This window comes from Lagopus leucura, unplaced genomic scaffold (assembly GCF_019238085.1).
Source record: "Lagopus leucura isolate 7727_CA_CO unplaced genomic scaffold, USGS_WTPT01 Super-Scaffold_100024, whole genome shotgun sequence".
NCBI classification, from domain to species: Eukaryota; Metazoa; Chordata; class Aves; order Galliformes; family Phasianidae; genus Lagopus; species Lagopus leucura.
Genome location: NW_024962276.1, coordinates 9,303,429 through 9,316,620, shown reverse-complemented (window position 1 = coordinate 9,316,620; position 13,192 = coordinate 9,303,429). Strand labels below are relative to the sequence as shown.

Here is a 13,192-nt window from a genome sequence, read left to right as displayed (position 1 = left end):
TTGGAATTTACATTTCACTGTTTTTAATAGAAAGACTGTAAGGAATTTTTAAGGATGCAAGCAAAATTTGACTGAAATAATCTGTTCAGTCCATGAGTAGACAAGTTCCTGCCTCTTTGTTATGGTTTCCTTAAGCTTGACATTACTTTCTTCTACACTGTCAGCCTCAAAAGGAGATCTGTGCGAACCTCTGGTTCTTCAGGATTTGGTAACCAAGCCAAAGAACATACATCCATGGCCAAACACGTGGAGACTTTTAAGAACGCTTCCTCATATCACTTTGTACACAGGAAACTGAGGTCAAAGCTTAATTTAATTGCAACAGCAGTTTGAATTACACCCAAGGTAGCTTCATTTCTGCATTTTTAACTTGCTGTTCCCCTCCCCACACCTTGCCTTGCCAGGTAACACGAACATTACGAGGATTAGCTGAGCTGCCTTTCACACTGCTTCATGGAAGTATGTAGTGCAATTCAATCCGTCAACATGGTCAGAAACAGAGCCTCTCTCTACATGTCCCTTTCATTAGTGCATAGGCAGGGCCCTACTGTTAAAACACAAGAGCACAGTGCCTACAAAGCCAAGCTGGGTTTAATGGTGCAACACATATAAGCAGCAACCACCAACACTCAAAACACCCACTATGCTGGCCAAAGGCTTTGAGAACAAAACTTACAAGTTGTGTATTTATTATCACTGGAAACATTACCTCTGATCCTGTAGCTTCTGATATGGTGGAGTACGAGCTCTCGGGAGCCCAGGAAATGCATTCTACCACATGCTCATGTTCTCGGAGCTCAGCTTTGCATTCCTTTGTTGCTACCACCCAAACACGCACCGTCTGGTCATTAGAACAACTGGCAATTAAGGTGCCATCCTGGTTAGGCCGCACCATGCGCACCCATTCTCTGTGACCCGTGAAAGTCTTCACACAGTAACTATTCAAAACAGAGCAATACAGAACGACATATAAGCACTGAATAAAGCCACCACACACGCCTTGGATGCTTAAGAACACTTGATCCCCTCTCAGAAGTTAAGCTTTAGCAGGCCTATCAGTTCTGGCTGATGTACAAGGCCGTAAAGCAGTTCATGGGGAGGAAGCTCATATGAAAAAAAAAAAAAAACAAACAAAAAACAGTTAAGAGCCAGCAAATACTTTTTAAGGGAGAAAATGGGAGGCTGCTGACATTCCAACCTGTGCTAAATAGGTATTTTAAGAACACACAGATTTCACAAATCATTCAGATGGCCTTTACAGTCAACCTGGAATAAATGGATGGATCAGAGAGACTACTGAATAATGAAACAGACAAAAAAAATCTTCCCGTGTCAAGAAAGACAGCAGATTTCTGCTTCTATTTGTCACAATCCCTTCAAATTTGTTATTAGTCACTAAATTCCTACCTGGTCTTGAGTTACACTGTTTTATATATATATATGTATATATATATATATATACGTATATATGTATATATACACACACATATATATATATACACACACACACACACATCCCATAGCTCCCAGAAAGGTAAAATCAGATACTTTTAGTGGGTGGCTACTAAAACCCTGCATTTACTGACTTAATGCAGGACCCTTCCATTGACACCTGTGTCAAGGTGCATGTGGTACACTTCCTATTACACGTATTTTTATGCAGGTTTTCTTTAGGCAGTGATGTTCACCCAGAACTGCACTCACCCTGTCTGGACTTCCCACATTTTGATAGTTCTATCCCTCGAGGCAGAAACTATATGATCTCCATTGGGCATGATGGCTACCGAAGAAACATTATGATCATGGCCTGAAAAGAAAAGCAAGCTTTTATTAAGTGCTACTGCAACACTGTAATATTGCACACAGGACCTGCTATTCATTCATTTTGGTCAAGAAGCTACAGCAGAAGCCTTTAGCGCCCTTCATGGAATAACCACAGAACAAAAGCCTGAAGTTTTACAGAAGTCACTGATATTTTCAGAAACCATGCAGTCCAGCCATTGAGCAGCTTCTAGGATTGTCTCAAAAAACATCTTTCAGGTGTTTTAAAAACAGACCATCAGCACTGCAAGCACTGCTTTGTAACAGCTGCCAAACCCAGCAGCTACTATGACTGCATTTGAAATTACCAGATAAGTCTGATTACAGTGTTATGATGCACCACTCAGATGATGTTTCAAAGGAAAATAGGTCTTTTTCTTTGGTGTGTGTGTTTATTGTTACAAAAATTCTCAAACATTATTACTGCTCATCACTTCTACAAGATGATATTGAAGTAAGATAAGCAGAAATGTTCTTATACTAAGACCATAGAACAAGTTGCTGTCAATAACTGAATCCATGTGGTGGTTGTTTTACTTCCCATTTCTTCCCGTATGGCTTTTGATTCTAATGCAATGGGTAACTCATTTGACTCCAGACAAGTCCAAAGCAAGACTGCACAGTATACAGAGAACACTTTCCATCCTGTTTCCTTCCTGAGTCAGCACATTCTGGAAACAGAGGGGTGCAGATGAAGACAGCTCTCTAGTGATTTGACAGTACAGTTTTTGTTATCTAGTAAGCATTTAATTTTCAGTGCTCAGCTCCTCTTATTTGCCATTTCATTTCAGTATCATTATGGGGTGCTTCCCCACAGCACTGTGCATAGCAGATCTGAGAGGCTGTTTCATTCCACAGACACTGAACGTATACTCCATTTTACAGAACACTTTAAGCATTAAGAATATCCCCTTTCTTTTAAGTAAAAGTCTGGTTTATTTCCCTTTCCACATCTGCAGTTTTTCCTCATTCATAAAAGCCAAAACACCAAAAAAAAAAAAAAAACAACCCACCTCTATTTTACAGACTGTAATTTCCTTTAAACCTTACCATGCATAGTTCTGATGCACTCAAAGCCCTGGAAATCCCATAGCTTAATGGTCATATCAGCAGAACAGGAGGCCAACAGTTTGCCAGTGTGGTCAAAAGAAATATCTTGCACAGAGTCTGTATGCCCCTTAAGGGTTCGTTCGAAGTCTCCTGTCTCATAATCCCACACCTAACAAGCAAACAAAAAAAATCCATTAACAGCAATATATTATTACTCCCTGTATTCTCCAGCCTTACATTTGCACTCTGCAAACCAGTCTGGCACCTTATTCAATAATTAAACGAGCAAGAAACAAAGACAGACCTAAAAAAGCCTAGTAGCGTTGTAAAAAAAAGCACTGTGTTAATATGATCATTACCTATATATCCTACACATCTTTATTGTTTCCTCAGTGCTGGTACACAGCCTGTTTTCATTTAGTGGGAGAAGCACCTCCAACAACTCCCCCTGCTCCTTTCTCGTGGTTTCAGAAGCTACTCACTGCTTCAGAACCAAACAGCAAACACTTGGTCTACTGCAGGGCAACAGCCAGAATATCTCGGTTTAGGGACGAAACCCCAGATCACGAGTCTGACACACATATTAGCAAGATCACAGAATTTGGAAAAGCTTAAACAACTGTCAGCAGTTAAGTGCAAGATAGCATGAAGTCCCATTCCCTCCTCCTAATTAAGTTAGTCTTCCACCATCTAACCACAAACAAAAGCCTTTGAAACAAAACAGACTTTCTACAGACTGTATTGCAGGTCTCCAAACACAAAATTAGGCATTTCTAATTATATCCTGAATAAAACAAAAATGTCCACCATCAACAGTGAAAGAATCCATCATCCCCAGCAGATTTCAATCCCTGGGAATGGAACAGTGAGATCATGTACAGATTCATTCACAGTATCCATAAGAGTAAAGAAACAACCAAACCAGTCAGGCTCCCCTGAACCATCCAACAAGCAGAGAGCTGTCTCTGCAGCAGAGGACCCAGTCTGCTTGAAGAAAAAGAAGAGAAGACTACGCTTCCTATCTGCCACAGAAACAATGGTATAAGGTTTCTCCTTAACTGTGTCTGATTGGCACTTCCTAAACCTTCTCCAGCAGGTAGCCACTGTCAGAACAACTCACATTTCTAAGCATATTATTTTCTATACTTTTCAACCTTTATCAGGACAACATTTTCCCAAATAGTTTTCAAAGCAGCACAGATGGCAATTTCTCTTAAACAGTGACATTCAGAGAGCAACAAAATGCACAATTACATCTTTACTTGGTGCTAAAATGAGAAATCACTTGCCTACCACAATAAATCTGTTCTTGTCATTGTATACTGCAAAGAAGGTGCATGAAGATCATTTAGAATTACTGAAAGTCTCTCCTAAAACTCACAGCAACTTCACGGGACATGCATGTGCCACTTAAAATAAAAGGAAAGAACCATTCTTCAGTTAAGGATACAGCTGCACAACCACTCTACCTAAGCCTTAGATGACTTGAGGAAACCATCCTCCTCCCTCTCATCTCTGCACTGGCCCTCTATGCCACTTTCTCTTATTGAGCAGTCAAAATGCATTCCTCCCACCGTTCATTGTTCCAGTCCCTAACCCACAGTAGCTCAAGTATTTCTTTTCAAGAGCAGTAAAACATGCGTGCAGATAGCAACTGAACCAGCATAAAACCAAAATTCATATATTACATCAGGAATCATATTTGAAATAACTGTCCCTAACAAAGCTAAAGCAGAATCCGAAGCAATCATCAGTACAACACACATTCACCATGGAACACTGGTGCTACATACTGATCTGCTTCGTTTAATGTTCTCCAGCAAACACATACCTTTATTGTGGCATCCTCTGAAGCAGAAACCATTACACTGAAAACCGGATGGAAAATTACTCGAGTGACAGGACTCCTGTGTCCACTCAAAGCATACTTCTCTGGAGGACGAGGGATCCACTCCTTAGGGTCTCGTTTCTGACCAAGAGGTCCACCTGATGTAAATTCTTCTTTAGCTTCATTCAGCTTCGATTCTAATTCCATTACCTAAGTTTATGGATTTTAAAGAGACCATTTACAAATAGCCTTACCCAGACGTAAGCCATCTGTAGTCATTAGTACCCCAAACACTAACAGGCTTCCAAACTCACAATTTAGCCCAGACTGCACACATCCAAAACAGCTAACAACAAGCTATGGAGCTGATATTTCTGAATTAAAAAAAAAAAAAAATCACACCTAAGTTAAGCCCTTATTCTCCTCCAACTTCCCAAACACCTCTGGCAAGAAAATAAAGTTCCATCAAAACATATCACCTAAACACTGTGCAAAGATGTACAAGCAACTGACTCAAAAGCGATAGGGCTTTTGTGTGTGTTTCTTGCTTATTTGGCACTTCTGATGAACTACTGAAGGAATTTTTGTTAACAAAAACGTATCCCACTACTGCAATTTGCTTTTTTTGTATCCCTGAGATGGTGTGCCTGTTAACTATGCAGAGAAACTGAATGTGTGATACAATCTTACATATACTGACCTCTATAATAGATAGGCCATTACTGTTGTTACACTTTGATTTTTAAGGCTTTTAATGCCCTCCAGACCCACTGAAGCATTTCTAAAGAGTTCTGTACCATCCATTCGTGGAAGAATCACATGCTGTAGTGCACTGCAGTTAATGGTTTCTCCCCTTTAACGTAATGGCCAAAGACATCAGCAGCAAGGGTTGCTTCTAACCAAGTTAAGCCTTCTGGAGACAGTTATTCAGTCTTTCCATTCACAGACTGCCTTAGGGCACATCTTTCCTTTTCCGCCTCAAATTGTACATACAACCCATAAACTGAAGTAAACAGATGTTCTTAAAGAAATTGAGAGGACGTTACTGCTAGCACTAAGATGGACAAAGACTTGCTACAACACGGACATCGCTATTTTCCCCTGCTCAAGTCATGCAAATTAATCTTTTCCCTCCTGAGAAGGAAAAAAAATGTAACATTCTGTTCCCTGATGGATGTTGACTCTTGTTACAACTTTTGATACAAGTAAATCTATCAGATCTCTACCTACCTTCTTTTGTAATCTTATAACCGATGTCCATTTCTTCTCCAGAAGTCCGGCATACTTCTTATCTAACTCTTCATTCTGGGTGGGAGTGTTTACAGAAATCATAAGTTATATGTCCAAAGCCTCTACAAGTAACACAAACAGCTCATTTCACAGAAAAATCAAACGGAAGACTATGATCAGTTGCACTAACAAAAGGGAGCAACTGTACTTCAATACTTCAACCCAACTATCTCCAGAGAAGCAAGATACAGTGAAATACAAGCCTCCAGTAAATGACGAGTTTAAAAATTAAATTGTAGGAAATGGCTGGTCCAGGTCACCAGCATCTCTCTACCCTGACAAGAACTGCTTAACAGGAACTGGTCAGAGCCGCTACCCGTTCAGCCTCGCCCTCCTACTACATCATTAACCAACCAGCGTGCACACAGCAGTCACAGGAATGGTTTAACTACGGACCCAAAGGCACTCACAAAACAGACAAGGTCTCTTCCACCTTCAACAAAGTACAAACCCTCTCACTCAAAGCAAGGTCAGCTGGAACTGCTCAGGACACATCCACACACTTACTGAATACTTCGAGGGAATGACTCCACAACATCTGAGCCTGTTCCACTGGTCAGTCAAAAGGTTTTGTTTTTAAAGTTTCACACTAAATTCAAGTGGAATTGCTATGTTTCAATTTCTGCCCACTGGCTCTTGTTCTGTCATCGAGCAGAGCCTACTTCTGTTTTCTTTACACCCTCTTATCAGGTATTTACAAACAACATAGGATATCCCTTGAGTCTCCTCTTCTCTAGGCTAAACAGCCCCAGCTCTTACAGCCAGTATCTTCTTTGTCTATTACTGGACTCACTTCAGTAACTCCATGTCTTTTTTTTTTAAATACAGTCTTTATCATCTTCCTTATACCTTCACACTGCCTTTCATTAACTTTGCTTTCCAGCAGCTTTCATCTTGAAAGACCTAGGCCCTCCCAGAATCACTGTACAAACCAGTGGTAGCTAGAGAGAAAATAAGATTAAGTCTATGCCTCAGTCATGAGTAGAAGATAAGGAGTTTTACTCAAAACTCTTTAAGCCATCTGATAATTTTAACTGTATTGAAGACAATAAGCTATGCAAGTGTACCACCTCCAGTACTAACTGCATGTGCTAATAGGTAGACAACAGGCATACATGTTCACAACAAATGCAAGTACTACAAAATTATGAGCTCTTTACTTAAAATATACCATAGAATTTTGTTTGAACTCACCACATCTAACTCAGCTTCCTTTTTAAAAACCGAATATGCCTCTTCATAGCCATTAGAGCGAAGGTAATCTGCTATTGCTCGATTTCTGAAAAACACAGAACCAAAACCACAATGTTAGCCTGTTAGTTCTGAGTAAGAGTACAGGGATTGGCTCAGGGCTTTTTGTTGAATTGTACCACCTTGCATCAACACCCAGGATGATCAGGCTTGTTACAAGCCCAGGCAAACTCTAAGAATACATTTGGTAAGCATTTTGTATCAAGCCACAAATAGCAACATGCTCACTTCTTAGAATACATGCTCCTTATTTTAGATTTGAGAAAGTAAAAGATTATTTTTTTCGTTACCAAACACTGGAGTAGCATGAATATTTCTCAATCTGTACGGCACAAACAGATTGATAAATATATTCATGCTACTCCAATGTACTCCAACTAACGGGAGACACAGAAAATGATGACATGCACGTGTTAGATTGGTGCTTCATCTCTGAAAGAAGACTACATTGAGAAGAACAGCCTGCGGTACCAAACAGCATTCACTGAATTCTACACTTCAGTGGAACTTGAATGCTCTGCTCAAGAGAACAAGGCTTAGCTTTGTTTTTCAGAACGATACAGTAATTTTAGTTAGATTACAGGGAAGGATACTCCATGTGACCAAAACATACAGTGCTTCCAGTTTTACATTTTTGTTCAAAACACTCTTCACTGCAACCAAAGATTATTACTGAACTAATCTGTCTTGGACTTTTCCTTCAAGATAACACGCATTTGGTTTAGGCCTCCTCATGGAATGGAAGAACAGTTTCAGTACTGCTTGCTGGAGTCTTAGAGCAGTCATCATCTTCCAGTTTGTTTTTTTTATGATAAGACTGAAGGAAAGGCTGCAGGCATTGAGCAGACGGCCGAGGTCCCATCCACCCTCAGCTGTTCTGTGTGTGGGTACATACATGTGCACAGTGAGCACATGCAGTGACTACAGGATTTACATAAACCAACACACAAACTTCCTAAATACAAAAATCAGGATGTCATCTATGTAAGGCATTCAATAAAAAAAATAAACCTCTTTGGTAGCTGAAGTAAAAGCAATAATGGCAGTGCTTCTACAGGAATAAAAAGGCTACTTCTAATTCCAAATCAAGATGTATTCCATTCCATACAACTATGCCATCTGCTTCTGAATTACAGACAGCAATATCAAGCTACGGTGAAAGAGACAGGCCAAGTCCTCAGTGACTGAAATGCAAGCATCCCTTCACAACCCCACCCCAGCTCAGCCCTTCAGATAATGACTTGTCACCTGCACTTTATTAACAGTGTGGGACATGCACAGGCTCTGTCAGACATCTCAAAATAGGTATTTTACATCTATGTTGAAGCACATAGCAAAGACCATCTGGAAAAGTAGAACATTGTTAAATATTTGGTACACATGGTGGTCAATGCTGCATTCCAACTGATCTTTCTTCTGAGAAGAATTGCTTTTCACTGGAAAGTTCTTTCCGTAGCTTTAATCACATTCTTCTTTCTTACCTCCTACACAAATCCAGCCTCCCCTCAGACACTCAGCCCTGTGACCTCAAGTTTCCCACTTATTTCCATATACAAAATACATGAAAACAGCGTTGCCTTCCTCTGCACAAGCAATCACAGTCTCTATCATTCCCATTTCCATTTCCATTTACAAAGTTCACGACAACCTCCCCATTTATGTTTGCACTCCTTGAAGTGTTGCACAAGAACTTCAGATAATTGATAAATAATTGTAATCATGAATGTGATTAAATCCCAGAGCTTATTCAAATAAAAAATTTTGAAGATAACTTGTAAGTAATTTAAGAAGCTGCATTCAGACAGCACAAGAGACACAAAAGCTAAATGATACAGGTCCGTATGTTTATGAATAAAATCAAACCGCAATCTCTAAGTGAATACAGTCGAAAATGAAAATTACCAGCTCAAGCTTAATGAATATAAGATAAACATAGAAATAACTGTTCCTTACAGTTCATCTCTTTGCCTTTGTGAGAGCACCATTGTGGCTGTGATGTCAGGTTAACGTGTGTCAGGTTAATGTCTCCCCAAGATCTGAAGCCTTAGGATCCACAATTCAGTCTGCCACAGTGGCTCCAAGCTCAATTGTTTCTCCAGATGGGAAATCCAACAGAAAAACCTGGAGGCATTCAGCACAGAAGATTCAATCCATCTAGAAGGAAGAAAAAGAGATATTGTTCATTTATTTCAAATAAGCATTCAGTCACTGAGCTGATAAGCAGATTTATGTACCCAGATCACACCACCACTCTGGACAGAATAGAACAACTTCATCTGTAATCACAGTTTTATTTCGGAAGCCTGGATTCTGCCCTCACAGCACACTTCCAGTCTGGAGACACTTGTACACATTCTCTGTTCCTCCTCTTCCTACCACTGCTGCTTCAAGAAACACGGAGCTGAAGGAGTTACCTTCACACACAGCCCAGTCCCAGGCTGTCTACCTTAAGTAACAGGCTTGTTGATCCCACTGGTCCTATCAAAGAGCTACTCCCCCAAATCCTCTACCTTTACACAAGATTTTTAGCATTTGAAGATCTATAGCTTCACCAAACTGTGCTCAGCAGGGATTATTTCAGCTAACTTTCAACACACTCTCATATCTTCCAGCTTAGCGGTAGTTTAAGCAGAAACGAGCACGTTCCCACAGGGGACGAAGCACTACGGCACACAGCTCGGGACCGGCACTGTCAGCACGCTCTGCTCGCTGCTGCAGCTCAGCTGTGGCATGATGTCAGGCAGTTCTCTGGGACTCACCAGACAGAGCCTTAAAGAATACAGGTATAATTCAGCTCCTGAACTTTCCAGGGAGATTATTACACTTACTAAACAAATTACTTTCTCTATCCTACCAGCACCACCTGAAGAAGTTCCAAATAACACCATTCTGAAGGGACAGAACCTGCCTTCTTCTCAGTCACACACTGACAGAGTTTAACTCTGTTAACTCTGAGTTAAATCTACCCTTTTTTTGGGATACATCAGATTTGTAAATGGATCTTCAGCATTAACAGAGCAATGCAATTTTTACAACACCAAGTTCAGAACCAGTCAGAAATCAGCCTTTAATTACCTATTTCTCCCCCCACTACATACTATCTTATTAACAAGAGCTATTACTAAGGACATTAACTATTCTCAGTGTGCAAACGGCCTCTGTTGGACAGCTGTACCTTCATCCGGGAGACTGCAATAAAAGCACTTGAGCAGCTCTGCCTCCTGGCTGCTGCACTGCAGGTACTCTTTCGTAAGAAGCACCATTATGAAAAATGCTGAAGCAGGCACTTCCTGCACGCTGGACAAGAAGCTGCATATAACATTTACCGAAGCTGCTAAGCAAGTTTCGCCAACCGACTTCTACCAATGAGACACAGTGAAAGCAAAGCATACAAGGACTTCAGGAAGAAGTTGGTCTGTAACCTTTCTACCAAAAAGCACATGCCCACTTTCTCTTCCTTGCTGTTTCCCATACAGGTAAGAGGCCTACTTTAAACTTCGGACTCTTAAATAATACATAAAATACTCAGCTTATGTCGTTCATGTCTACTTATCCACTGCAGCAGATCAGCAGTTGGTCTCTAAACCTATCTGGGCTCCACAGTCTGTTTCAAAAGCGCAGCTGTGAGCTGTATGTGCTGCACCTTGCTGCTGGATTCCCACACCAAGTGCAGTCCATCACAGAAATGCACCACCAGCTGTTAGGGCAGCAGCACTCCCTAATTAGCTTAACACCTTCCCTAATAGCTACTTCAGGAATGATTCAGCTGAAAGCCAATAGCACATATCCCATATTCCCTTGTCCTTTCAGACAAGGGAAGCAAACAATTCTCATTCTCCTGTCTCTTACCTATCAGGAGGTGGGATAACTGCTCTTCACAGATGCATCAAGGCAGGAGTGCAGAATATAAAGTAAGGGAAATTTAGTTTATATATATGAAATAATATATTGACACGATCAGAAAAAGTGCCCTCTAGAGGGCAATGCTGCAATAAATTTAAGAGCTAGGAAAAAAAAGGCTCATAATGGCTGATCTCTGCACTTCAGTACAAACATAGCAACGCCACGACAAACACTGCCAGGGAGAGCAGCACAGGCAACCGCCTCCCAGAAGCACAGCGCAGAACACAAGCTGTGAACTTCCAGAAACTGCTCGTAGTATTACAACTGCAGCAAAGTCACAGCAATAAAAACAAAGAGTTTTCGTATTGTGAACTGTTTCAGCATCAAATGTAGTAACAGTGGCACAGTAACTCTGGTAAAAATAACACACCAATATTTGTGGTCAGTGCCTCGAGGAGACGCACCTATAGCTTACACCTAGAAATACCAACTAGGCTGCAAGGTGGTCCTTGATCCACCATACAGGTAACAAATGTGTTTCTGTCCTTCAGTAAAGGAACCCTAAACTCTCCCTCCTACAGCCCCAACTGCTGTCCCACTCCAACTCCTTCTGACAGCAGTCCTTTCCCATGTGCTCCCAACATGTGCTGTGCTGCAGCTTTATGGGCTGCTGAGGGTGACAGCTCTGCCCACCTTCCTCTGCTCACTGTGTCACTCCGGATGCTGAGTGAGAAGCAGCTTCCTAACACCCAGGCACACTTTCCTTTGCCCACAGCTGCTATAATTGCACAAGAACTCCAGTGATCACACACATTCCTGCAGCAGCAAAGTGAAGATATGCTAACATCATCCCACATTTCAGCAGTCAGTCCAGCCATAAACAGGCATGGGAATGTGGATGCCAGTCTAAAATAATTCAAACACAGGCTGAGGAATTAATGGCAATATGTAGAGGTTGGATCCTTCACTTTGCTGCCCCCCCAAGAAAAAGGCAAAGTTTGAGTGCTTCATCAACACCTGCACTTCTACAGGCCTTGTGGAGCGGTGGGGAAGAATTACCAAGAGCTTCCAGAGGCAGGATCCTCTCATTCTATCTGAGCTACAGATAGCTAATACTTGCGGGAAAACCACCATGAGCTGGTCGCCATTTTTATTCCATCAGTACCAGTGTAAGGTCAACTTTTATGTGGACGCACTTCTTACTGGCCTTAGCTGAGCCCTCAGCATGACACGGCTCTGTGGCAGTGTGATGATGCAGTCTTCATATAAAAATAGATGATGGTGCAGACATCTGCAAGTAGCAGAAGTACGCCGCACAAGGAAAGAGGTCATGCTTATTTGTTCAGAAGTTACCACCTTGGTGGAAATGCACCTCTTCTAAAAACAGCAGAGGACAGACAAACGTTGCCCACATGCACTGCCTCTTCACCTGGCCAGCAAGGCTCTGTGACACACACGGGTCGGTGGAGCCAGACTAACCAGTCCTCCTCCACCTATCGAGGTTTGCAGTCACTGCCGCATCACAACCTCCCTGCAAAGCCCTGGTAGTGAGAAACAGACGCTCAACAGAGAAATCTTGGGAAAAACCTATTCCTTGTATCTTGCCTGACATCAGTGATCTGCAGTACCAATAATTCGCTGTGAATGAGGTGGTGTCAAGACAGAGCCAGATCTTTCTCAAAAGAGAAGATTTCTTTTTAATTAGTTCTGTATTATTCAGTACAGGGAAAAGAAGCCTGAGCCTAATAGAGCCATCCATGGAGTAATAACTACTAATTAAATGCAAAACAGGATGCGCCTTGTATTAATAACCCCATCTATACTGCAAAAAAGTTTTACTTCCTAACTTAAGAACCTTCTGATTCCATATTGACAGTCTGCACATTAAAAAAGCATTGAGAAAAAAATCACTTTCAGGCACAGGACTGTCACAAAACCCTCACTTTGTAATAAATCCTGTCATTAAAAAACAAATCATGGCCCATGATATGATCTACTTCACAACAAAGCCACAAAGACTAAACAAAACTGTTGAAGCACACTTGAATACTTTGTTTTTTAAATGAAAACCAGTCCGTTCTCTTACATTCAATTGCTGAAACAGTATTT

The 13,192-nt window shown here is 41.2% G+C and overlaps 1 protein-coding gene across 3 annotated transcripts in view; it reads right to left on the bottom strand.

Annotated features, from left to right (window-relative positions):
• The window catches only part of PAFAH1B1 (platelet activating factor acetylhydrolase 1b regulatory subunit 1), a 29,020-nt gene that overhangs the window by 5,733 nt on the left and 10,095 nt on the right, over positions 1 to 13,192 (bottom strand). For all 3 annotated transcript variants that reach the window (XM_042879530.1, XM_042879529.1, XM_042879531.1), the window contains exons 2-8: positions 9,194 to 9,394; positions 7,184 to 7,268; positions 5,930 to 6,004; positions 4,703 to 4,909; positions 2,872 to 3,040; positions 1,705 to 1,807; positions 710 to 938 (exon numbers count right to left, since the gene is read on the bottom strand). In XM_042879530.1, the coding sequence (XP_042735464.1) occupies positions 710 to 938; positions 1,705 to 1,807; positions 2,872 to 3,040; positions 4,703 to 4,909; positions 5,930 to 6,004; positions 7,184 to 7,268; positions 9,194 to 9,225 (900 nt within the window). In that variant the 5' untranslated portion in view covers positions 9,226 to 9,394. The remainder of the gene's footprint in view (positions 1 to 709; positions 939 to 1,704; positions 1,808 to 2,871; positions 3,041 to 4,702; positions 4,910 to 5,929; positions 6,005 to 7,183; positions 7,269 to 9,193; positions 9,395 to 13,192) is intronic.